The sequence below is a fragment of the Aotus nancymaae genome, unplaced genomic scaffold (assembly GCF_030222135.1).
Source record: "Aotus nancymaae isolate 86718 unplaced genomic scaffold, 86718_ANA_hifiasm-v0.15.2.pri h1tg000028l, whole genome shotgun sequence".
Lineage (NCBI taxonomy): Eukaryota > Metazoa > Chordata > Mammalia > Primates > Aotidae > Aotus > Aotus nancymaae.
The window spans coordinates 12,332,005-12,355,410 of NW_026988441.1; the positions used below are offsets into that span (position 1 = coordinate 12,332,005).

General features: G+C 51.0%; 1 protein-coding gene and 1 non-coding gene across 3 annotated transcripts; one reads left to right on the forward strand and one right to left on the reverse strand.

Annotated features, from left to right (window-relative positions):
- The first annotated feature begins 900 nt into the window (after positions 1-900).
- On the forward strand, positions 901-22,706 carry DEDD2 (death effector domain containing 2). Of its 2 annotated transcripts, XM_064381276.1 has the most exons (6): positions 901-1,029; positions 1,230-1,396; positions 1,615-1,980; positions 3,409-3,528; positions 10,423-10,563; positions 21,482-22,706. In XM_064381276.1, exons 3-6 carry the CDS (start codon positions 1,653-1,655, stop codon positions 21,871-21,873), a joined length of 981 nt encoding a protein of 326 aa, XP_064237346.1. In that variant the 5' UTR covers positions 901-1,029; positions 1,230-1,396; positions 1,615-1,652; the 3' UTR covers positions 21,874-22,706. The 2 variants fall into 2 exon arrangements, with proteins under 2 accessions (XP_064237346.1, XP_021526089.1); XM_021670414.2 differs by lacking the exon at positions 1,230-1,396.
- On the reverse strand, positions 16,958-17,064 carry LOC135276832 (U6 spliceosomal RNA). The gene has a single exon (XR_010344390.1). It is a non-coding gene; the product is annotated as a U6 spliceosomal RNA (small nuclear RNA).
- Positions 22,707-23,406: the final 700 nt, after the last annotated feature.

Sequence of the window (23,406 nt, forward strand, 5' to 3'; positions counted from 1 at the left end):
CAGGTCTCCCGACTCCCAAGAGGAGTTAATTCTGGACGTGGGAACCGGTCCAGGGAGGGTACTGGTCTCAAGCAAGTGCAGGCCCTGACCTTGAATCACATAAGCGGGGAGCGGGGCGGCCATCATACCCAAGGCCCCACAGTGAGGGGACGCAGATACAGCACAGCCTAGACGCTGATTCCTCGGAAGACCCTCTGTAGTTGTTGCAAATTAGGGAACGGATATCTTGGCGACCTCGTTAGACAGAGATTGGAAGGGGTTACAGAGGGGCCGTTTTTGGCTCTGGGTGGAGACGTCTGACTGTGATGCGGATCGTGACGGACGCCATCGAGATGTCCATAGTCGGAAAGGAAGGTTCTGTTGCGGCTTGGAAGGAGGTATCGGTCGTGACGGTGAGATAAGGGAGTTCTAGTCTGTATCAGGGGAAGGGACTTATAGATTGGGATGGGGAGGGGATTTCCAGTTGGGATCATGAGACAGCATAGTTGAGATGTAGATTCCTTCTTGTCACTAGAAGTGAGGGACAATCTAATGGAGGAGTGCCCAGGACCAGATCATATAAGGCCTGGGAGTTACTGGGAGCCGAGAATGTAGTGCTTGTTGTGTTCATTTGCCACGGGCAACTAGGGGCAGTGGTGATGTGGGCGTCTAGGTTGTGATCAGGAGGGGGCTGTAGTCCATGAGATGAATAGTTCCAACTACTCGTGACGTGGTGCTGCAGGGCCTCGGTGGCTTGAGTCACGGGCAGTAGGTAGGTACTTGGAATCGGGTATCAGATACAGCCCTCGAAGTTGCGCGCTCTCGCTCTGCGCAAGCGCAGCACCCGTGAGTCAAGAAGCCTCGATTGGGGGCGGGGCTTGGAGGCCCCGTTCTGCGCATGCGCTTAAGGGGCGTGGCGGTCGCACCTGCGCGAGTTGGGGGAAGGAGGAGGGGCGAGGTGACGCAGGCGTAATAATAGAGAAGGTGCCAGAAAGATCCAAAACAAGTGGCCGCGGCCGTCGCCCAGGAGTCACTGGACGCCAGAATCTGGTGAGGATCCAGAGAGGCCTAATGGTGACTGGTGGCGGGTAGATAGAACCACTTGGGCGCTGGGGAGCCGGCGGGGCCGCCCTTGCAGGGCGAGGGTGTCGGGTTCGGACGGTACCACCTGTGTGGAGCAAAGGGGCTTTCTGGGTCGCTTCTCTGTGTAGGGGGCAGAGGGTCACTTTCGGGCGGTACCACTTGCGTAGAGCCGGGGGACTCATCGGACGGTACCACTGGACGGAGTCAAGCGGCTCGTCTGGGCAGTCCTATCCAGAGTCAGGGGCAGTCGGCAGGGAGCTCCAGGGTGGGCCCCGAGGCTTGTTTGGGCCGCACCGTTTGGTCGGGGCCGGAGGAGAGCTTGGAACGTACCACGGTGAGGGGGCAGAAGCCGAGCGGCCTCTGACGTCCCGACCTGTTCCTAGGGGACCTCCGGCGGGACCATTACCTCCCGGGGGAGGGGGAGGCCGAGGCGGTTGGGGGTGCGGGAGCGGCCCTGCCCGGCGCGACGGGGCGGGGGAGACGCGCTGGCGGTGTGGGGTTCGGGCCTCCGCGTCGCTGACCACTGCCCCCTCCTCGCTGTGTGGGTTCTAGGCCGGGTTCTGAGCTTGTTCCGCCTCCCTCCCCCGGGAATGGCGCTATCCGGGTCGACCCCGGCCCCGTGCTGGGAGGAGGATGAGTGCCTGGACTACTACGGGATGCTGTCGCTTCACCGTATGTTCGAGGTGGTGGGCGGGCAACTGACCGAGTGCGAGCTGGAGCTCCTGGCTTTTCTGCTGGACGAGGCCCCTGGCGCCGCCGGCGGGTTAGCCCGGGCCCGCAGCGGCCTAGAGCTCCTGCTGGAGCTGGAGCGCCGCGGGCAGTGCGACGAGAGCAACCTGCGGCTGCTGGGGCAACTCCTGCGCGTGCTGGCCCGCCACGACCTGCTGCCGCACCTGGCGCGCAAGCGGCGCCGGCCAGGTACGGTTGAATGGGAGGGTGTCACACTTCCTGGGAGGAGAGGGCCTGGCTCCCGCTGGGTCTCCCTGGTGCTCTGATACGAACAGTGCCATATCAGGCTAGCTTATGTCCCATTCCACTCCTCCCTCTTCCCACAATATCATTGAGAAACACAAGAGTGAGGAAGTCTGGCTCTGGGAGGGATGAGCGAGTGGAATTTGGCCACATCAGTGATGATGATTATGGCTCCTGTTTACAGAGGGCTTGTTTCCTGCCAGGCACAGCTGTAAGCCCTTCATGTGAGCTAGTACCATATAGCCTCCCAGTAATCCCACAAGGAAGTCTTGTTACTGTCTTCACCGTAACTGGGAAAATACCAAGTTCAGAGAAGTTAAGCAGTTGGCATATATAATAACAATCTTGTTTGCTGGGCCTAAGGAATACAGGATGATGGGGGTGACAAGGTGTTTGTTCCATGAGGTTTAAGCTTAGTGGGGCAATCAGACAATAAGGCAGAGAACTTACTTTTAGATGCTGTTGTAGGAAGACTAAAAGTAATGGAATAGAGAGAGTCGGGAGGGCAGCAAGGTGAAGGGAGGCTTTGCCCTGACGTTGCCCTGCCAGCCATGCATAGGCCCTAGGGGAGAAAATCCCAGGGAGCATCCAAGGCCCGAGGTGGGAATAAGTTTGGCATCATCAGAGGCCAGTGTGGCAGGAGCAGAGGGGACCTAAGCTAGGGGATAGAGGCAGGTGAGAAGTTATGTCATGAAGGGGCTTGCAGAGAACATAGCTAGTAAATGTGGGAGCCAGGATTCAAACCCAACCAGCTTGTTCCCAGAGTTGATGTCCTTAATCCTTGCAAAGGAAGTGCCCCTGAAGGATAGCAGTCTTGAGGTGAGAAGCTGGGAGGGTTTCAGGCTGCCAGTTGCCCTGTGCATGCATAGACTGTCGAGCCCTTGGCTGGGCTACTAAAGGTGCAGTGGCTAGTTTGGGTAGGGGAGATTATGGCCTTCCCTGGCCTAGAGTAAGCCCGCAGGATTTAGGTAAGCAGGAGAAAGACAGCTGTAGGGAAGAGCTGACAGTGTTTTTGGATATGTATGTTTGAAGATCAGGCTCTAGAAGAATGGATTTGGGAACCTGCACAGAGGCTGCTTACTCCTTGGGGAGAGCTGGGGGCAGTTGATTCGAAGGCCAAGGGCCATTGCAGGGATCCTGTCCATGACAGAATAACGCTGACAGTTTGAGCTGCTGTAGACATGGGTTAGATTGCCACAAGTGGTGATGAGTTCTCTAAGGAAACAACCTCTGCTGAAGGTGTTTGAGAGTGAGTGGGTATATTGGGCTTTGACCTCTGGGGAACTTAGGCACCCTGTGGTGCAGGCATTCTTCCAGGGGTGGGAATTAGGGCCAGGAAGCTGACTGCTTCTTCCCATTCTTCTTTTCCTCCAGTGTCTCCAGAACGCTATAGCTATGGCACCTCCAGCTCTTCAAAGAGGACAGAGGGTAGCTGCCGTCGCCGTCGGCAGTCAAGCAGTTCTGCAAATTCTCAGCAGGGTCAGTGGGAGACAGGTAAGCCCAGCTGGGTAGGTGTGATAGCAGCACTCCTCTTTTCCTTGTGAACTGTGCGCATCAAGGAAGGGGCCTGAGGGGTTATTCTGTCTTATTTTCACCGTGTGTGTGTGTGTGTGTGTGTGTGTGTGTGTTTTCATTGCTACAGAAACTCTGTTCTGAAGCAACATACAGAATTTGTTGCACATGGTTTCATATTCTATTTAAATGGTATCACATTGTGGGTATTACTCTGTACTTGGCTGTCTTTGCCAGACATGTTTCTGAGATTTATTCAAGCTGAGTATCTCTAATTGGTTTCTTTTAATTGCCATGCCCCAATTAACTTATTCTCCTCACTGTCTCAGTTTTGTTTTTTTTTTTTTGTTTTTTTTTTTTTGGTCTGGTTTTTCCAAGATAGGGGCTTGGTCTGACAGTGGAGAAATCGTAGCTCTCTGCAGTTTCAAACTCCTGGGCTAAAGCTATCCTCCCACCTCTGCCTCTCAAGTAGCTGGAACTACAGGTGCATGTCACCATGCTTGGGTAATTTTTTCATCCTTTACAGAGTTTAGGGTCTCCCTGTTATTGACCAGGTTGGTCTTAAACTCCTGGCCTCAAGCGATCCTCCCATCTCAGCCTCCCAAAGTGCTGGATTACAGACATAAGTCATCATGCCTAGCCACCCTTTGTTTGTTTGTTTGTTTTGAGGCAGAGTCTCACTCTGTCACCCAGGCTGGGGTGTGGTGGTGTGATCTCGGCTCTATGCAACCTCCACCGCCCAGGTTTAAGCAATTCTCCTGCCTCAGCCTCCCAAGTAGCTAGAACTACAGGTGCATGCCACCATGCCCAGTTAATTTTTTTGTATTTTTAGTGGAGATGGGGTTTCACCATGTTGACCAGGCTGGTCTCAAACTCCTGGCCTCAAGAGACCCATCTACCTCGGCCTCCCAAAGCACTGGGATTACAGGCATGAGCCACTGTGCCCTGCCCACCTCTCATTTTTTTATTATGTGAAATTTCAAACATCGAAGTTGAAAGATTAGTACAGGCCGGACGCGGTGGCTCAAGCCTGTGATCCCAGCACTTTGGGAGGCCGAGGCGGGTGGATCACGAGGTCAAGAGATTGAGACCATCCTGGTCAACACGGTGAAACCCTGTCTCTACTAATACAAAAAAAATTAGCTGGGCATGGTGGCGCGTGCCTGTAATCCCAGCTACTCAGGAGGCTGAGGCAGGAGAATTGCCTGAACCCAGGAGGCGGAGGTTGCGGTGAGCCGAGATCGCGCCATTGCACTCCAGCCTGGGTAACAAGATTGCGAAACTCCGTCTCAAAAAAAAAAAAAAAAGAAAGAAAGGTTAGTACAGTAAACATCTACTTAGTTTCAGTAATTTTTAAGATTTTGCCACGTTTGCTTTATGTGTATATGTAATTCTGGTTTTTTGGTTGAACCCTTTGCAGGTAAATTACAGACATCAGGATGCTTTACCCCTAAATTAGGCATCCATGGAGAATAAGGATATTCTCCTATACCACTTTAAGACCATTATCATACCTAAGAAAATAAACATGAGGGCCGGGCGTGGTGGCTCACACCTATAATCCCAGCACTTTGGGAGGCCAAGGCGAGTGGATCACGAGGTCAAGAGATCTAGACCATCCTGGTCAACAAGGTGAAACCCCGTCTCTAATAAAAAATACAAAAATTAGCTGGGCATGGTGGCGCACGCCTGTAGTCCCAGTTACTCGGGAGGCAGGAGAATTGCTTGAACCCAGGAGGCGGAGGTTGTGGTGAGCCGAGATCACGCCATTGCACTCCAGCCTGGGTAACAAGAGTGAAACTCCGTCTCAAAAAAAAAAAAAAAAAAAAAAAAAAAAAAAAAAAAAAAGAAGGCCGGGCGCGGTGGCTCAAGCCTGTAATCCCAGCACTTTGGGAGGCCGAGGCGGGTGGATCACGAGGTCAAGAGATCGAGACCATCCTGGTCAACATGGTGAAACCCCGTCTCTACTAATACAAAAAAATTAGCTGGGCACGGTGGCGCGTGCCTGTAATCCCAGCTACTCAGGAGGCTGAGGCAGGAGAATTGCCTGAACCCAGGAGGTGGAGGTTGCGGTGAGCCGAGATCGCGCCATTGCACTCCAGCCTGGGTAACAAGAGTGAAACTCCGTCTCAAAAAAAAAAAAAAAAAAAAAAAAAAAAGAAAATAAACATGAATTCTCTGATATTCTAATAGTTTATTTTAAAATATCCCCAGATTGTGGGACCATTCAGAATCTGTTTATAGTTGAGTTGGTATGTATTCAGTTGTTATGTCCCGTTAGTCTCCTGCCATAGCACAGAAACTCCCTCTACATCCTATACCTTTTTTTTTTTTTCCCTGTAACATTGATTTATTAACCCTATCGGGCTGGTGGTTTTGTAGAATATCCTAATTGTTTCTCTGTTTCCTGATGGAGTCATTTAACTTGTTTCTCTTTCCTTTACATTTCTTGTTAAATGGGAATTGTGTCTGAGACTTGGTTAGATTCAGTTTATACGTTTTTGACAGGAATACTCTTTGGTTGCTGCCATCTAGTTCATATTGGAGTACATCCCCAGGCATGTAAGGCCTGGCTTTTCCTGTGTGGGAAAGTTTGATCACTCGGCTAAGGGGATAGCTGCCCTGTTTATCCATTGCGAAGGGACATTTAGTTCTTATGGCTAGTAAACAGTCTGTGGAGTGGTACTTTGGCACGTCCTGTTCCCTAATAGCCATTTACTCAGTGAATTTTGTATCTATGAGCTCTGCCTGAACCAGTTATCATATTGGTATTTGCAAAATAGTGATTTTTCTAATTTTTTTTTCCTTCTCTGTTAGCTGGAATTCTTTCAAGAGATATTCCCGTAGTGCCCCTTTGAGTTTGAGTGTCACTACAGACTCACACACTTATTTATTGACTTGTTACAGTCAGTCATTCTTCCTGAGTTCCAGTTGACTAGCCTCTTGTGTCTTCTTCATGTGTTTCTATCATTCTTTGGGTGCTTCCTGCTGTGTGGCACTGCAAGATGTTCTGGGCTCATTTTGAACTTTCCCTTCCCCACCTTAGAATCAGCTGTTTTTCAAGGTAACTGTGGTGTTTAGAGACCAAACCCTGGGTGCTGAGTGTGTATAATGTTTCTAGGTTCTTTCAGTGAACAATGCTAGAGACTTTACTTTTCAAAAAGTTTCTGTTAGTATTTTAAATTTAAAATTAACATTATAGCCATGTGTGGTGGCTCATGCCTGTAATCCTAGTGCTTTGGGAGGCTGAGGCGGGAGGATTGCCCGAGGCCAGGGGTTTGAGATCAGCCTGGGCAATATAGTGAGACCCTGTCTCTAAAAAAGATAAAAAACCTGGCCGACTGTAGTGGCTCACACCTGTAGTCCCAGCACTTTGAGAGGCTGAAGTGGGTGGACTGCTTCAGCCCAGGAGTTTGAGGCCAGCATGGCAAAACCCTGTCTCTATAAAAAATACAAAAAATTAACCTGGCATGATGATGTGTGTGTGTTGTCCCAGCTACTCAGGAGGCTGAGGTAGGAGGATTGCTTGAGTCGAGGAGGCGGAGGTTGCAGTGAGCTGAGATCACGTCATTGCCCTCTAGTCTGGGTGACAGAGCAAGAACCTGTCTCAGAAAAAATAAAAAAGCCGGGTGTAGTGGCATGCCACTGGACTTCAGCTTAGGCAACAGAACAAGACCCCAACTCTAAACAAAGAAACAAAAACATTACACTTTTTTTTTTTTGAGGCGGAGTCTCACTCTGTCGCCCAGGCTGGAGTGCAATGGTGTGATCTTGGCTCACTTCATCCTCTGCCTTGTGGGTTCAAGCAATTCTCCTGCCTCAGCCTCCTTAGTAGCTGGTATCTGGGATTACAGGCACCTGCCACCACGCCGGACTGATTTTTGTACTTTGAGTAGAGATGGGGTTTTGCCATGTTGGCCAGGCTGATCTGGAACTCCTGACCTCAGGTAATTCACCCATCTTGGCCTCCCAAAGTGCTGGGATTATAGGCATGAGCCACCTTGTCTGGCCAGACTTTTTTTTTTGAGCGCAGTAGTGCAATCTCGGCTCACTACAGCCTCCGTCTCCCAGGTTCACGCAATCCTCCCACCTCAGTCTCCCGAGTAGCTGGGACTACAGGTATATACCACCACCCCCAGCTAACTTTGTATTTTTAGTAGGGATGGTGTTTCACCATGTTGGCCAGGTTGGTCTTGAACTCCTGACCTCAGGTAACCTGCTTGCCTTGGCCTCCCAAAGTGCTGGAATTATAGGCGTGAGCCACCACTCCCAGCCAGACTTTTTTATTTTTATTTATTTATTTTTGAGACTGTTTCACTCTTGTTGCCTAGGCAGGAGTGTAGTGGCACAGTCTTGGCTCACCACAACCTCAGTGATTCTTCTGCCTCAGCCTCTTGAGTAGCTGGGATTACTACTCAGGAGGCTGTAACTAGTAGTGCCACCATGCCCAACTAATTCTGTATTTTTAGTAGAGACAGTTTCTCCATGTTGGTCAAGCTGGTCTTGAACTCCCAACCTCAGGTGGTCTGCCCACCATGGCCTCCCAAAGTGCTGGGATCACAGGCATTAGTCACTGTGCCAGACCCCAGCCAGACTTTTTTATACTGAAAGTTTTTGCTCTTAATAACATTGAGATGTGGATTTGTTTAATTTATTTTACAACAGTAATGAAATAGCATCAAAATAACAAAGTCAGTACAACTACTTACTGTATCTAGTGATTGAAACATAGATTTTATTTGTGGTTCTTGTTCTTTGAGCATATCCCATTGAGGTTTTACAATCAGAATTTTCTTCAAGTTACTTGAAATAATTCTTTTATCTGAGTATTCATGTTACCAATTATGTATACAGTCAGGCTAATTTGTTTCTTTTTTCTGACGGGTTTTTTTGTTTCCCAGGCTGGAGTCTGGTGGTGCAATCACTGCTTAACTGCAGCCTAGACCTCCTGGGCTCAAGTAGTCATCCCACCTCAGCCTCCTGAGTAACTAGAACTACAGGCATGTGCCACCACACCTGGCTGATTTTTTTTCCTAATTTTAAATTTGTCTTTTTTTTTTTTTTTTTAAGACGGGGTTTCACCACGTTGGTCAGGCTGGTCTTGAACTCCCGAACTCAGGTGATGTGCCTGCCTTGGCCTCCAGAGTGCTTGGATTACAGGCATCAGCCACCACGCCTGGCCTAAATTTTTCTTTTTTTGAAAGGCAGTCTTGCTGTGTCACCAGACTGGAGGGCAGTGGTGCGATCTCAGCTCACTGCAACCTTTGCCTCCTGGGTTCAAGCAATTCTCCTGCCTCAGTCTTCCGAAATAGCTGGGACTACAGGCGCCCGCCACCACGCCCGGCTGATTTTTGTATTTTTAGTAGAGACGGGATTTCATCATGTTGGCTAAGGTGGTCTCAATCTCTTGACCTCATGATCTGCCCGCCTCATCCTCCCAACGTGCTGGGATTACAGGCATGAGCCACTGCGCTTGGCCTTTTTAAAAAAAAAAAAAAAAAAAAAATTGAGACAGGGTTTTTCCATGTTGCCCAGGTTCCAGCTTGGTCTTGAACTCCTGGGCTGCAGGCTGGGATTACAAACATGAGCCACAGCATGTGGCCAGGTTCATTTTCTTCTGTGTTATTTATTTATTTATTTATTTATTTTTGAGACGGTCGCATGCTGTCTCTCAGGCTGGAGTGCAGTGGTAGAATCTCAGCTCACTGTAGCCTCTGCCTCCTGGGTTCAAGTGATTTTTCTGCCTCAGCTTCCCGAGTAGCTGGGATTACAGGCAGGTGCCACCATACCTAGCTGATTTTTGTATTTTTAGCAGAGATGACGCTTCACCATGTTGGCCAGGCTGGTCTCGAGCTCCTGATCTCAAGTGATCCAGCTGCCTCCAAAGTGCTAGAATTATAGGCGAGAACCACTGTGTGCCCAGCCTCTTTTTGTTAATTTCATGGTTTATTTCCTTATAACTTTTTAAATGTGTAAATCAGTTACATGAGTCAAAAGACAAAACTGAAGTGTGGGTCCATCCAGGCTTGGTGCCTCATGCCTGTAATCCCAGAACTTTGGGAGGCCAAGGGCTGGGGGTGGATCACCTGAGGCCAGGAGTTCAAGACCAGCCTGGCCAAAATGATGAAACCCCTTCTCTACTAAAAATACAAAAAATTAGCTGGGTGTCATGGTGGTAATCGGGAGCCTGAGGCAGGGGAATTGCTTGAACCCGGGGGCGGGAGTTGCAGTGAGCCGAGATTATGCCATTGTACTCCAGCCTGGGCAAAGAGCAAAACTCCATCCGTCTCAAAAAAAAAAAAAAAAAAACCAAGTATGAAAATAAGGTATTTTTAGAGATGTCATTTCTACTGTTGGACTCCCCCCATCCCGAATTCATTCATTTCTAGTCTATTCTTCCAGTGTTTCATTTTGCACATATATATCATCTTACTTTCCCTCCTTTTTTGTTCAAAGTATAGCACACTGTAGACACTTATTTTATGTCTTGCTTTATTTTCCTGAGCAGTCTATCCTGGAGATCACCCTATATTCCTGTTTCTTCTTGCCCTATATGTTGTTCTCTGATTTTCATCACAATTAACAGTACCCCTGTGGGGGTGGTTGTGTTTGTCTCCTGGTGTAAGTGTACAGGGATTTCTCTAGGTTACACCTGGAGTGGGCCTGCTGTAGCAGGTGGGGTGTCCTCATCTGCCCTTCTAGATGATGCTAGGTATGGTACTCTTCATCTTTCAGACAGGGCCACTGAGGAATGGTGGCAGTGGGGCTCACTCAGGGGCTTAGTACTGAGACCATCTTGAGTTCTTTTCCAGGCATCTATCTGGGCACTCTAGCTGTCATCTTGGTCCTCAGCTTGCCCCATTTTTTTCTTCTCAGGCTCCCCTCCAACCAAGCGGCAGCGGCGGAGTCGGGGTCGGCCTAGTGGTGGTGCCAGACGGCGGCGGAGAGGGGCCCCAGCAGCACCCCAGCAGCAGCTGGAGCCTGCCAGACCTTCCTCCGAAGGCAAAGTGACCTGTGGTAGGTGCCTGGGGGCCTTGGCAATGCATGTAGAATGCCCAGGGCAGGCTATAGAGGCAGAGGGTGGGAGAAATGAGCATTTGTCTGGAGCGTATGACACACCCAGCAGATGGGTGGCAGCCCTCATTCACCACAGTGGAATTCTTGTCCTTTCTCTTGCCATCTTGTCTGTCTGTATCCTGCCCATTGTTGTAGTGTCAAATCTTGTGCCATCTCCTTCAAGAAGCCTTTCCTGACAACCCCCTGCCCTAGTTTCATTTGTGTGTTCAGCAGACATATGCAGGGGTTTCCTTATTTAGACATTTCTTGTGTAGTGACAGCATATCAAGCGGGGAAAAACAATGATCCTGGGTCAGGCTGCCTGATTTACATCCTGGTCTTGGCCCTTAAATAAATTGTCTGAGCCGGGCATGGTGGCTTACGCCTGTAATCCCAGCACTCTGGGAGACTGAGGCAGGCGGATCACCTGAGGTCAGGAGTTCAAGACCGGCCTGACCAACATGGTGAAACCCTGTCTTTAAAAAAAAAAAAAAAAGAAATTGTCTGATTTCGGGCTAGTAATTGAACCTTTCCACCTGTTCGCTCACTCATTCGTTCCTTCCTTTCTTCCTTCTTCCTTCCTTCTTTTCTTCCCTTTTTTTTTTTCTTTTTTTTTTTGAGACACTGTCTCCCTCTGTTGCCCAGGCTGGAGTGCAGTGGCACAATCTTGGCTCACTGAAACCTCCGCCTCCCGGGTTTTACCCATTTTCCTACCTCAGCCTCCCAAGTAGCTGAGATTACTGGTGCCTACCACCATGCCAGGCTAATTTTTGTATTTTGTATATATTTTTTTGAGACGGAGTCTTGCTCTGTCACCCAGGCTGGAGTGCAGTGGCACGATCTCGGCTCACTGTAACCTCCATCTCCAGTGTTCAAGCGATTCTTCTGCCTCAGCCTCCTGAGTAGCTGGGATTACAGGTGTTACAGGGATTACACGCCTGGCTAATTTTTGTATTTTTAGAAGAGATGGGGTTTCACCATGTTGGCCAGGCTGGTCTCGAACTCCTGACCTCAGGTGATGCACCTACCTTGGCCTTCCAAAGTTCTGGGATTATAGGCATGAGCCACTGCGCCTAGCCATCCACCTCAGTTTCCACATCTGTAAAATGAGGCTGATAATCGTGCCTCCCTGCTTGGATTGTTGTGGGGAAACAAATTCAGTCATGGTAAACCTGGAGCAGCACCGAGCCTGGGCACCTGGTATGCAGTGGTTAGTTGTTCTCACTATTGCTGCACAGTGTACCTGCAGCAGGAGTGCTGCAGCGAGATTCCCTGCTCTTGTGAAGCTGACCTATTAGGTGACCAGTGAAACTGAAGATCAGTTTAGACAGTGATAAGGGCCACGAAGAGAGGGTGGAAGCAGGTGAAGGAGCCAGGCAGTGGCCCGAGCAGCTGGGCCTGGTGGGCCACGACAGGGATGAGAGTTTGGATTTTATTCCATGCATCAGGCACTGTCAATGGGTTTTAAGCAGGAGGGTGGTATGATGTGATACCTCTTCAAGGAACTCTAACTCCATCTGGAAAATGAGTTAATAAGGGAGTTAGGGTTTGCAAAGTGTTTAGGAGGCACTGGGCATCTAGTAGGTGCTCTGCTAGGCATGTGTTAAGTAGATTAAATTATGTGGAATCAGGGAAATCGCATGAAGAGGCTGTGATGTCTGTGGAGAAGGACTGGGCAGAAGTCTGGCCTCGGGGTCGTATTGAAGAGGGTGAGGAGAAGTGACCTAGGAAATAAGGGCACTGGCCATAGGACTGACTGTAGACACTGTGCATTGGGTGGGTTGGGGGCTCTGCTGTGGAAACTACTTAGACTTTGCCCTAGAGAAATTCCACTTGGTTCTGTGGGGAGGACACAGTCTCATCTATAGTACTCCTTTCTCTAGTTGGGCAAGCTTTGGAACACAGAAGGGATCAGATATGGTCCTTGAGCTCTCAGACTGCAGGGAAGACAGATGAGGGAAGTGGCAGCCAGGCTGTGTGTCAGGTGCCACAGGTATTGTGAGTGCAGGAGCTCTGGGGTGTGCAGGGAGTCTCCTGGCCATTCCCAGTTTCCTTGTGGAGGTGCCGTGTTCAGAACAAGCTCAAGGAAGCTGGAAGAGGAGCTGGGAAGAGTGCTCCTGGCAGAGTGAACCATGTGTGCAGTGTCCACAGCTGGATGTGGTCAGGGCTGAATCTATCTGGCGCAGAGGCTTTGTGGGTGGGAGCAGAGGGAGATGAGGCAGGGGGCAAGTCTTGAAGGTTTGGATTTTATTCCAGGGAATGGGGAAGCAGGGGAGCCAAGGAAGGGTTTATTTGTTAATTCCTTCATCAAATTTTTATTAGTGAGCATCATCTCTATGCCAGGCATTGTTCTAGGCATGGAGGGCATAGAATTGGACCAGGTGAAGAAAGTCCCCAGCCTCTAGGAGTTTACGTAGTAGTGGGCAAGACAGGTAACTTGAAAATAAGCCAGTGTAGCAGATGGCGTCAGCTAGTGACAAGTGCTCTAATGAAACATGAGGCCAGGGGTGGTGCCGAGCACCTCCGCTTAGTTAGGGCTGAGGCTGCTGCGGGGGAGAGGAGGCACGAGGGGAGTGTCAGGTGCTTATGGTGAAAGGGTTCAGCGGAGGAGGCCAGTGTGGAAGCTGGAGGTCAGGAGTCCCAGGTTGGAGCTGGTGAGATGCTGGTGTGTCCCGTCTTCCAGGAGACCTTGGCCTAAGGGTGCTTTCTGCTGCCCTCTGCAGAGCTTTCTCTAGCCTACAAAGCACGCACGCCTGCCCCCTCCTAGTGCCCATCATGACCCTCCAGGGAGTGGGCATCACGCCCGCTTCATAAATGAGGCAGGATATATCTGTGCTGGGTGCTGTTAGAAGGAACCAACCTAGAGAGCCAGCCCTGAGTCCTCAGACAGCTACGTGGACTTGCAGAGCAGGGTTTGAGAGGGTGGCTGCCTGGTGGTGACTCTCCCCCGAATCAGACAGTAATTTCCAGAGCCACCAGGCTGGCTGGGCAGGTGAGAGAGTCATTGCCTCAAGGAAGACAGGAACAGGCCAAGGGAGGCTTTGGGTCTCTTTCTGGAGGCGAGGAGGTTGTTAACCAGGGTGTGGCTGGGTCTTGATGGGAGATGGGTGATCAGTTCTGACTGCTGACTCACCAGGCAGGGTGGGGCTGTAGTGAGGCTCTCCCCATCTGGGCCCCTGTTTTTTTCTTTGAAAAATGGGATGGCTTACTTTAAGAGAGGCCGAATGCCAGCGGTGGAAGGAGGACTGATTGAGGAAGAGGCCTGCCATTCTTGCCCCCTCCTCACCTGTGATACCTGTAACCCTCATCCAGCTGCCTTCCAGAGGGATAAAACTAGACAAACTCCCAAGTGCCTGAGACAGTGAGGAAGGGCATCTTGGGGGTCCTGGGCTTAGACTCAGGACATCTGAGCAACCATGTCCCTCTCAGGGTCTGTGGTGGGCACTATTCACCTGGCCCTGAATTCTCAAGACAGCCATTGAGGTCAGGTCACATCTTGCAAAGGAAGAGGCATGCTCAGGGAAAGGCAGTCACAAGTCTGAGTGGCAGTTGGCAGAGCTCGGCTGAAACTTGGGTTTCCATGTGGGTTTATAGAGTGCTTATTTTATGCTAGGTCAGCAGGATGGGAGGCCCTGCCCTCATTGAGCTTGTGTTGTGGTGGGAGAAAGCCGAGAAAGAGATTTCAGATATCAGGGGAATGGTGTTCCTGATGGAAAGGGCAGCAGGAACACAGGCCCAAGTGGGATGTGCCAGTGCTCAAGGGCAGCGTGGAGGATGGCAAGGAAACTGGCAGGAATGGAGGAGTAGGGTGGAGACCCCTAGGAGGTGAGGGCAGGAGAGGGAACCAGGGCAGATCTTGCAGGGTGTGGGCTTTGCATTTTTTTAAATTATGGAAAGCAGTTGGAGGATTTGAATCCCAGGATCAGCTTTGGTTCTCCCCTGTCATTTTTTTTTTTTAATTTTGAGAAAGGATCTCACTCTGTTGCCCCGGCTGGAGACAGTGGCGTGATCTCGGCTAACTTCAACCTCTGCTTCCCAGGTCAAGTGATTCTCTAGCTCCAGCCTCCTGAGTAGCTGAGACTACAAGCGTGACCCACCATGCCTGGCTAATTTCTGTGTTTTTTTGTAGAGACAGGGTCTTGCCATGTGGCCATGTTGTCCAGGCTGGTCTCAAACTCCTGAGCTCAAAGAGAATCCACCTGCCTCGGCCTCCCAAAGTGCTGGGATTACAGGCATTAGCCACTGCCTGGCCCCTGGAATTTTTTCTCTGGAAAACATACCAAAGTAAATAGACTAGCTTCAGCCATTGTCAACTCATGGCTAATCTCATATTAGGATCATTAGGAATTTTGGAGTCGATTCTGGTTGCCCTATAATCTCATCTGTAGATTTTTGAAAAGAGTTTTTTTTTTTTTAAAAGAGATGGAGTTTTGCCCTTGTTGCCCAGACTGGAGTGCAATGGCACCATCTTGGCTCACTGCAGCCTCCACCCGCTGGGTTGAAGCGATTCTCCAGCCTCAGCCTCCTGAGTAGCTGGAATTACAGGCATGTGTTACCATGCCTGGCTAATTTTGTATTTTTAGTAGAGATGGGGTTTCTCCATGTTGGTCAGACTGGTCTCTAATTCCCGACCTCAGGTGATCCTTCTGCCTCAGCCTTTCGAAGTTCTGGGATTACAGGCGTGAGCCACTGTGCCCGGCCTTTTTCTTTTCTTTTTTTTTTTTTGAGATAGAGTCTCTCTGTGTCGCCCAGGCTGGAGTGTGGTAGAGAGATCTTGGTTCACTACAACCTCCGCCTCCCAGGTTCAAGTGATTCTCATGCCTCAGCCTCCTGAGTAGTTGGGATTACAGCCACCATACTTGGCTAATTTTTCTTTTTTTTTTTTAAAGAGATGGAGTTTTGCTCTTGTTGCCCAGACTGGAGTGCAGTGGTGTGATCTTGGCTCACTGTGACCTCCACCTCTCGGATTCAAGCAATTTTCCTGCCTCAGCCTCCCGAGTAGCTGGGATTACAGGTGCATGCCACCACGCCCAGCTAATTTTTTGTATTTTTAATAGGGACGGGGTTTCACTGTGTTGGCTAGAGTGGTCTCAAACTCCTGACCTCAGGCGATCCACCCGCTTTGGCCTCCCAAAGTGTTGGGATTACAGGCATGAGCCATTGCACCTGACCACTTGGCTAATTTTATAGTAGAGAAGGGATTTCACCATGTTGGCCAGGCTGGTCTTGAACTCCTGGACTCAAGTGCTGGGATTACAGGTGTGAGCCACCGTGCCTGGCCAAAAATAAAAATAGAGTGTAACACCAAAAAAGATTCATAACTCCCTACTATCAAACATCTGATCAGTGCTCAGATTTTCAGTTGTTTCATTAACGTAGGTTCTCTGAAGTCTCTCCTTTCCCCTGCCATCTCTGTTTCTCTGCTTTGTGTTGTATTTTTTGAAAGCAGTTGTCCTGTAGCATTTCCTGAGGACTGGGTTTTGCTGATCGTATCCTGCAGTAGGGTTGATTCAGTGTATTCTGCCCTGTCTTTTGTATTTCCTGAAGGTTGGTAATGGGATCTGGAGAGACTTGATCAGATTGTGGTTTGATGTTTTGTTTTCCTCAAGCTCACTTCTGAGAGTGTGTTATGCCCCTCTATCAGGAAGCAGGCGATGGCCGCATATACTTCTCTGGAGTTGGAGGCAGCTTCTCATCATTGCCTCAGTTCAGTAGTTCAGTAGGAGTTGAAGAACTTTCCATTTGACATGACAACGCTAGCTGTGTTGTGGAGAAGAGACAAGTGAGGCAAGCATGGAGGCAAGATGCTGGGAGGGTGCCCACCATTGTCCAGAGAGGGATGGTGCTGGTCCTGATGTGGTGGCAGGAGTTGGGGTGGGGTCTCTCCACTGCAGCACACTGGCTGCCTCTTTCCAGCAAGGCTGGAAGCATCCCCTAGTGCTGTGGGACCTCAGGTCCTCTTCTTCCCCAGCCCTCCTATGTTGGTTCATTTTTGTGTTGCTATAAAGAAATACCTGAGACTGTGTAATTTGTAAAGAAAAGAGGTTTACTTGGCTCACGGTTCTGCAGGCTGTACAAGAAGCGTGGCGCCAGCATCTGCTTCTGTTGAAGACCTCAGGGAACTTCCACTCATAGTGGAAGACCAAGGGGAGCAGTCGTGGCGAGAGGTGGAGGTGGGAGAGCTACCACACTCTTAACAACCAGCTCTCATGGGAAATACCAGAGCAAGAACTCACTCATCACCAAGGGATTCATGAGGGATCCACCCACATGATCCAACAGCTTCCACTAGGTCCCACCTGCAATATTGGAGGTCACATTTCATTTTTTTTTTCATTTTTTAAAATTTTTTTGAAAAATTTTTTAACGCTTCACGAATTTGCATGTCATCCTTGTGCAGGGGCCATGCTAATCTTCTCTATATCGTTCCAATTTTAGTATATATGCTGCCAAAACGAGCACTAGAGGTCACTTTCCAACATGAGATTTGGAGGGAACACATATCCAAACCCTATTACCACCCAACTAGGAACTCTTGGAGGGAAGACTTGAGTGAGGTTCATCTCTGGGCTCCCAGATGCACCCAGCCCAGGGCCTGCTCCCTCAGACTTCGCCCTGGTCTGCCACTGAGAAGTCCCATCTGTCCCAAAAGAGAGACTGGTCAGGTGGGGGTGGGGGACAAGAGGGTGCTAGACCCACCTGAGTGCGGGAAGCAGGAGCAGCTCTCATCTCTAGGAAGGCATGGCACTGTCCCCCACCCTCCCAGGGACAGGGAACTTTTCCCCACCTGGTCCAGTGCACTTGGCGCTGGGTGCTCTTCATGTGTCACCCCTTAGGGCCACACCTGGACAGTGCCTCCACTTATCTCTATGTCTGCTGTTCCCATCCTGGACAGCCACTTATGGCCCTTCCCCGCCTGCTGTCCTGGCCCTGTTCCTACCCACCTGCCACTTGACAGCACAGCTGGAGTTGCCCCTGAGTTGGCAGATCCTGGCCTTCTGTCCTCTCTGCATGCTTGGCCTTCCTGGCCCTCCCCTCTTTTCTTGCGTTCAGCCCCGAATCCTCACAGTAGCTCCATGCGGGCAGGTGGTAGGGGGAGACTTGTTTTACACAGCAGGCCACCAAGGTGCAGAGAAGTGTGGTCACCTCCAGAGGTCCTAGAATCTTGAGTCTGCTGGTGATTGGGATCAGCCTCCCTGACCCAGCTACCCGTTCTCCCCTAGTACCCTTCTCCCCTCCGTGTTCCTGCCATGCTGGCCCCTCAGCCTGTGTAGACCTGAAGTTCATTTTCTCTCTGGACTTCCATGAATGCTCATCTCTCTTGGGAATGCCATCCTTTTCTTCTTGCCTGTTTTTTCCTTTCTAAACCTACTTGTCCTCTGCATTTTACTTCAAATGTCATTTTCTAGAGAGATCCTCTCTGATCCTTTCAATCTAAACTACAACTCGCCCTGTCTAGTTTCTCTGCTGGTCCTCAGGATGTCTTTTAGTTGTGTATTGATCTGTACAGTTCTGTGTGAGGTAGCAAACAGGATGGGGTAGTTAAGAGCTCGGCTGCTGGAGCCAGACACTTCAGGTAAAATTCCAGCTCTGCAATTTCCTATTTGGTGGCCTTAGGCAGGTGACTCAATCCGTGTGCCTCAATTTCCCCATCTGCAGAAAATGGATAATAACAGCGTCACCTCATAAGGTTGTGGGGATGATTAAAAGGGTCAGCAGATGTGAAGTATGTAGCACCCATGCCAGCTTGTAATAAAAGCTATAAGCAGGTGTCACCTGTTGTGATTATTTTGAGGAGGGGTAAAGCACGTGATTGGGTGCTAATAAGGGTGGAGCAGAGGCTCGCTGCCTCCTCTTGCCTGGTGGCGCCTCCCTGTCTTTTCCCTGTGCACCATGATCATGTTTTCCAGCTCAGAGGTGGGAGTGTGGTCTGCTGAAGGATTTGCTCATTTGTAAAAGGGGCTGAGTGCACTGAGGATTAGATGGGCTGAGAGAGGAAAGCCCTTGAGTAGGGCCTGGCTTTCGAGGAGTGCTTCCTACCTGGGTTACATGTCTCCCTGTCCCACTTGAGGCAGGGCCCTCTTGTCACCCTAGCATGCCTGGCATTCATGAAATATCTGTTCAATAAGAGACTGAACAGGGACACACAGATCTGCCCTGGCCTTGTCCCTGCCTCCTGTCTACGCTGATGTGCTGGAGGCTCTGGATGAATAGAGAATTTACACCAGAGATCCATGCTGGGGAGAAGGATGAGCTGAGCGAGGATTCAACTGGACAGGATATGGGGGTCCCATGAGCTGAGCTTTGGCGTGTGTTCTGGATGGAGGAGGTGGACAGGTCATTGTGAGTAAGGCTCTTGGTGGGAACATTTTCTTGTGACTGGAGTGTAGGGTATGGGAGGACATGGCAGGGATTAGAGGAGTCCAAGGAGGAGGGTTGGCTGAGGAACCAACGAGAGAGAGGTGAAGGCCTGGGTGAGGGCCACTGGGGTAGGGAGGTGGTTGTCGAAATTACAGTTCCTGTTTCTGGGTGCTTTTTGTGTGTTGTAGGGCTGTGAGTCAAGCATTTTATGAGTTGCCTCATTTAATCCTTGTGACCTCAATGTGCAGCAGGGACCTCTTTCTTTTTCAGATGGGGAAAGAGGTGAGGTCACATGCCCAAGGCCCCACAGCTAGAGAGTGGCAGAGCTGGGACTTACCTCAAGGTCTGTGGGACTCTGCCACCTGGCCCTGCCTCTATAGCTGACCACCCCTGTGTGGCCTGGAACAGGCGCAGCTTCTCCCAGCCCCCTGCTCTCCCACCCACATCGATCGAGGTCATGGCCAGCTGCTTACTGGAGTCAAGGATGCAGTCAAGGATCTGGTCCTCTGCATAGAGACAGCTGTGCCTGAGTGCCGTGGGAGGGCCTGGGGGCTGAGACTAGGCAGGCTTCCCTGGGCCTTGAGTGGAGAGGATGGGGTTCCCCTAGAGCCAGAAAGAGGAAGGGTTTGGGGTGGGAGGAGGAAGTAGGCAGGGGTGTGAAGTTGTCTTGGGGAGCAGGGGCCCTGCCTTCTTTCTGCTCTGTGGCTGACATGGTCTGTCAAAGTTGAAGGGAGCCACAGCATGAGACATTTCCTCTCAGAGCCTCGTTTCCTCATCTGTCAATTGGGCTTTAGGTGGCCCCAGTGGGCTGATTCTACCACATCCCCAAGGGTCAGGCAATTGGCATATCAGAGGGGTTGGTGCCTGCCATTCCAGGAGCACCCTTTAGGCGCTGCATGCAGTGCTAGCTTGCTCCTTTCTATCCATTGCTCTCTCTTTAATCCTCTTAACAGCTCCTCACAGCAGGAATTGTCCCCTGGTTTAGGCAGGAACCCATGCTCAGAGAGGTTGTGACTTGTCACAGGTCATACCGCTGAAGGCTCCTGTGAGGGAATCCACTTCATGATTAAGGAGCCTGCTCTCAGGGATATAGGAAGTTAAGTGACCTCTGTCAAACACTGCCATTGCTTGGCTGTGTGACCTTTGGTAAGTCACTTCACTTCTCTTGGCTTCCATTTCTTCATCTGTAATTTGGGGACGATAATAAGACCTGCCCCACAGGGTCATTTATAGGTTAAATGAATTTCTGTCATTCAAGCACTTGGTGTAGCGCCTGGCAGATAGTCGGCACTCTGTAAGTGTTGGCTGCTGCTATTTCCAGCTCACAGCTGATCCTGAGGACAGCTTCATTGGGTGTGTTGAGAGGAGGTACTGTCAGTAGCCCAGGTGATGGGTGGGAGTTCAGAAATACTAGAAGAGAGGTGGTATGCCCAAGTTCATGATTTCATGATTACAGGGATAGCCTCAGAAGTCCAGTGTCCTGCCCCGTTTGCACAGCTGCCACCTCATTTGGGTAGATGTGGGGAGAGTCGTGACAGAAACCAATTCAAACTGGCTTCAGCAAAAAGGGGAGTTTGAGTGTAGCTGAAAATCGAGCTACAATCCTGGGCTCATGTAATGACCTCAGGAATCTTTTTCTGTCTGCGGCTGGCCCTGTGTAGGCTTCCTTCTCTCCTCTTGGCGCAGTGGCCCCCAGCAGCTCTGGGCTTCCAACCCCCCATCTTAGCAGCTCTGTGGCAAGAGAGCACTTGACTCCCAGCAGAGCCAGCACAGGTCCAGCCGCAAGCCTCCCAGGCCTGGTCAGGACCCTGCAGTGCTGGCTCAGGTGGATGGGAGGGATAGGGATGTGGTTGGCCCCCTGTGAATCTCATTGTTTGCAGGCGGGGTGTGAGGTTGGTTACCTAAAGGCAAGTCCATCCATTAGCTTATGCATTAGTTCTTCACAAGTACATATTGAGCACCTACTATGTGCCACAACACAAGTGAACAAAACACACAAAAACCCCTTCATTCCTATTATCTGTCTCCCCACACTGGGAGTTCCCAGTGTAGAGACAGATGATGAGCAGATAATAACGGAGGAGGTTAGAAGGTGAGAAGTGCCTTGGGCAAAAATGGACCTGGCGTGCTGCAGATGGGGCTGGGTGGGTGGTTATAGTTGTAAATAGGTTGGCCTAGGTGGGTCTTGTTGGCAAGGGGGCTTTTGAGGAAAGACCTGCAGGAAGACAAGGAGCAAGTGCTGTGCAGATCTTGGGAAAGAGCACCCCTGGCCGAGGAGAGGCAATGCCGAGGTGGAGCCTTCCTGCTTGTTGGAGCAGTGAGGAGGTAGCGGGGCTAGAGACGAGGAGGATGTACTTGGTCAGGGAACTCCACAGAGCTGGAGAGGCTGTGTCAGGACTAGGGTGTGGTTACCGGAAGTGGGTGGAGGGAAGAGGCTGGAGGGAGGAAGGGTAGCGTTCCTGTGAGCTATGTGTCTAGTGTTTGCCCCCTCCCTGACAAATCCCTCCGTCCCCTGCAGACATCCGGCTTCGGGTTCGAGCTGAGTACTGCGAGCATGGGCCAGCCTTGGAGCAGGGTGTGGCATCCCGGCGGCCCCAGGCGCTGGCGCGGCAGCTGGACGTGTTTGGGCAGGCCACTGCGGTGCTGCGCTCAAGGGACCTGGGCTCCGTGGTGTGCGACATCAAGTTCTCAGAGCTCTCCTATCTGGACGCCTTCTGGGGCGACTACCTGAGTGGTGCCCTGCTGCAGGCCCTGCGGGGTGTGTTCCTGACTGAGGCCCTGAGAGAGGCTGTAGGCCGGGAGGCTGTCCGCCTGCTGGTCAGTGTGGATGAGGCTGACTACGAGGCTGGCCGGCGCCGCCTATTGCTGATGGAGGAGGAGGGGGGGCGGCGCCCAACAGAGGCCTCCTGATCCAGGACTGGCAAGACTGATCCCACCTCTGAGTCTCCAGGCCAGCTTCTCCGGGGAGGATGACCATCTCTACCCCTAGAGGACTGTCACTCCAGCATCTTCGAGGACTGTGACAGGACCAGGACAGCAGGCCCCTTGACAGCCCCTCCCACAGGATGTGGGCTCTGAGGCCTAAACCATTTCTAGCCGTTTCCTTCCCAAACTCCTCCTACCCCCAGGTATGCTCCCTTAGCCTCTGGAGGCAGGGGCTGGGCCTGGGCCTGTATCTCTGAAGGGAGGGGGCACAGCCACACATTCACCAAAGGCCCCTGCACATTTTGTCTCTGATCTTGGGCTGTCTGCACACTCACAGGTGCACACACTCACTCATGCTCACACTGCCCCCTCTGAGATCTTCCCTGGACCCCTGCCCTGCTTCCCAGCACACAATTCTTTGGCCTAAGGGCTTCTCTCTCAGGACCTCTAATTTGACCACACCCTGCGCTTCAGCCACACTAGTGGGTACTGGAGCTGGGGTGCACATGGGGCCTGCTCACCTTGCCCACACATCTCCAGCCAGCCAGGTCCCTGCCTAGCTTCTATATACAGACCTGACTGTCCTCACCTTCCCCCTGCTGCCCAGAGCTGGACACAGACTTGCACTTGGACTCTCACCCGGGGCGTCACAGGGGAGTGTTGTGGCAGACCAAGGCCTATTGTTGCACATGGGGCCAAGATCAGAAAACGGCTGCCTTCTTGGGAAGGGAATGTAAAGGCTTTGGGGATGATGGAAAGACCTTTTACAAATGGTATCAATTAAACTGCCCTGGAAGGGGCATAGGTGGGCATCAGGATCTCTAGGACTCTCTATTTATTTTTAATTTATTTGTTTTTTAAGAATTGAGGGTCTTGGTATGTTGCCCAGGCTAGCCTCAAACTCCTGGGCTCAAGTGATCCTCCCACCTCAACCTCCCAAGTAGCTGGGACTACAGGTGCCCATCAACACACCCAGCTTTTGGACCTCTGGGCTGGGGGAAAGAGTGTTCCTAGCCAAGCGTTAGGGGCTGGAGTATGGTTAGGATACTGGACCATCTGCCAACTGATAATCACACGATTATCCTGCCCTCTGGGCCTCAGTCTCCTCATCTGGCAAAGGAAGAAATACAATACTGCCTCGGAGTCAGAAACTCTTCTAGCCATGTTCACACGTTCTTTGTTCCTGTATGTCCTTTGGAGGCTCCCAGAATTTTTAATTTTTAATTTGCGTGAGGTGGGCTAGCTACACCCAAGGCTGATGGAGGCCCTAAGCTTTGGAAATTGAAAAGATAGGCAGCCCGGCGTTCTCTGCCTGGAATTTCTCTCCATGTGGCTTCCCACTGGTCACACCTTCTGGACATTCACCTTCTCTTCACCTGGGTCTGTTCTTTGTGAGGCCAGGCACTTCTTCCTGCTGTTCTGTGGCTCCTGCTGGGGTTGTGGCCTCTTGCCCTTCCCCCACCCCTCGTAGGGGCTCAGAAAGTCAAGTTTCTTAATGCCCTGTGTTTTCCTTCCTGA

Bases quoted from the DNA above. Each gene is read 5' to 3' on its own strand.
- DEDD2 (XM_064381276.1), top strand. From the start codon at position 1,653: ATGGCGCTATCCGGGTCGACCCCGGCCCCGTGCTGGGAGGAGGATGAG. The intron at 1,981-3,408 runs GTACGGTTGAAT...CTTTTCCTCCAG, and splicing joins GCGCAAGCGGCGCCGGCCAG to TGTCTCCAGAACGCTATAGC. The intron at 3,529-10,422 runs GTAAGCCCAGCT...TTTTCTTCTCAG, and splicing joins GCAGGGTCAGTGGGAGACAG to GCTCCCCTCCAACCAAGCGG.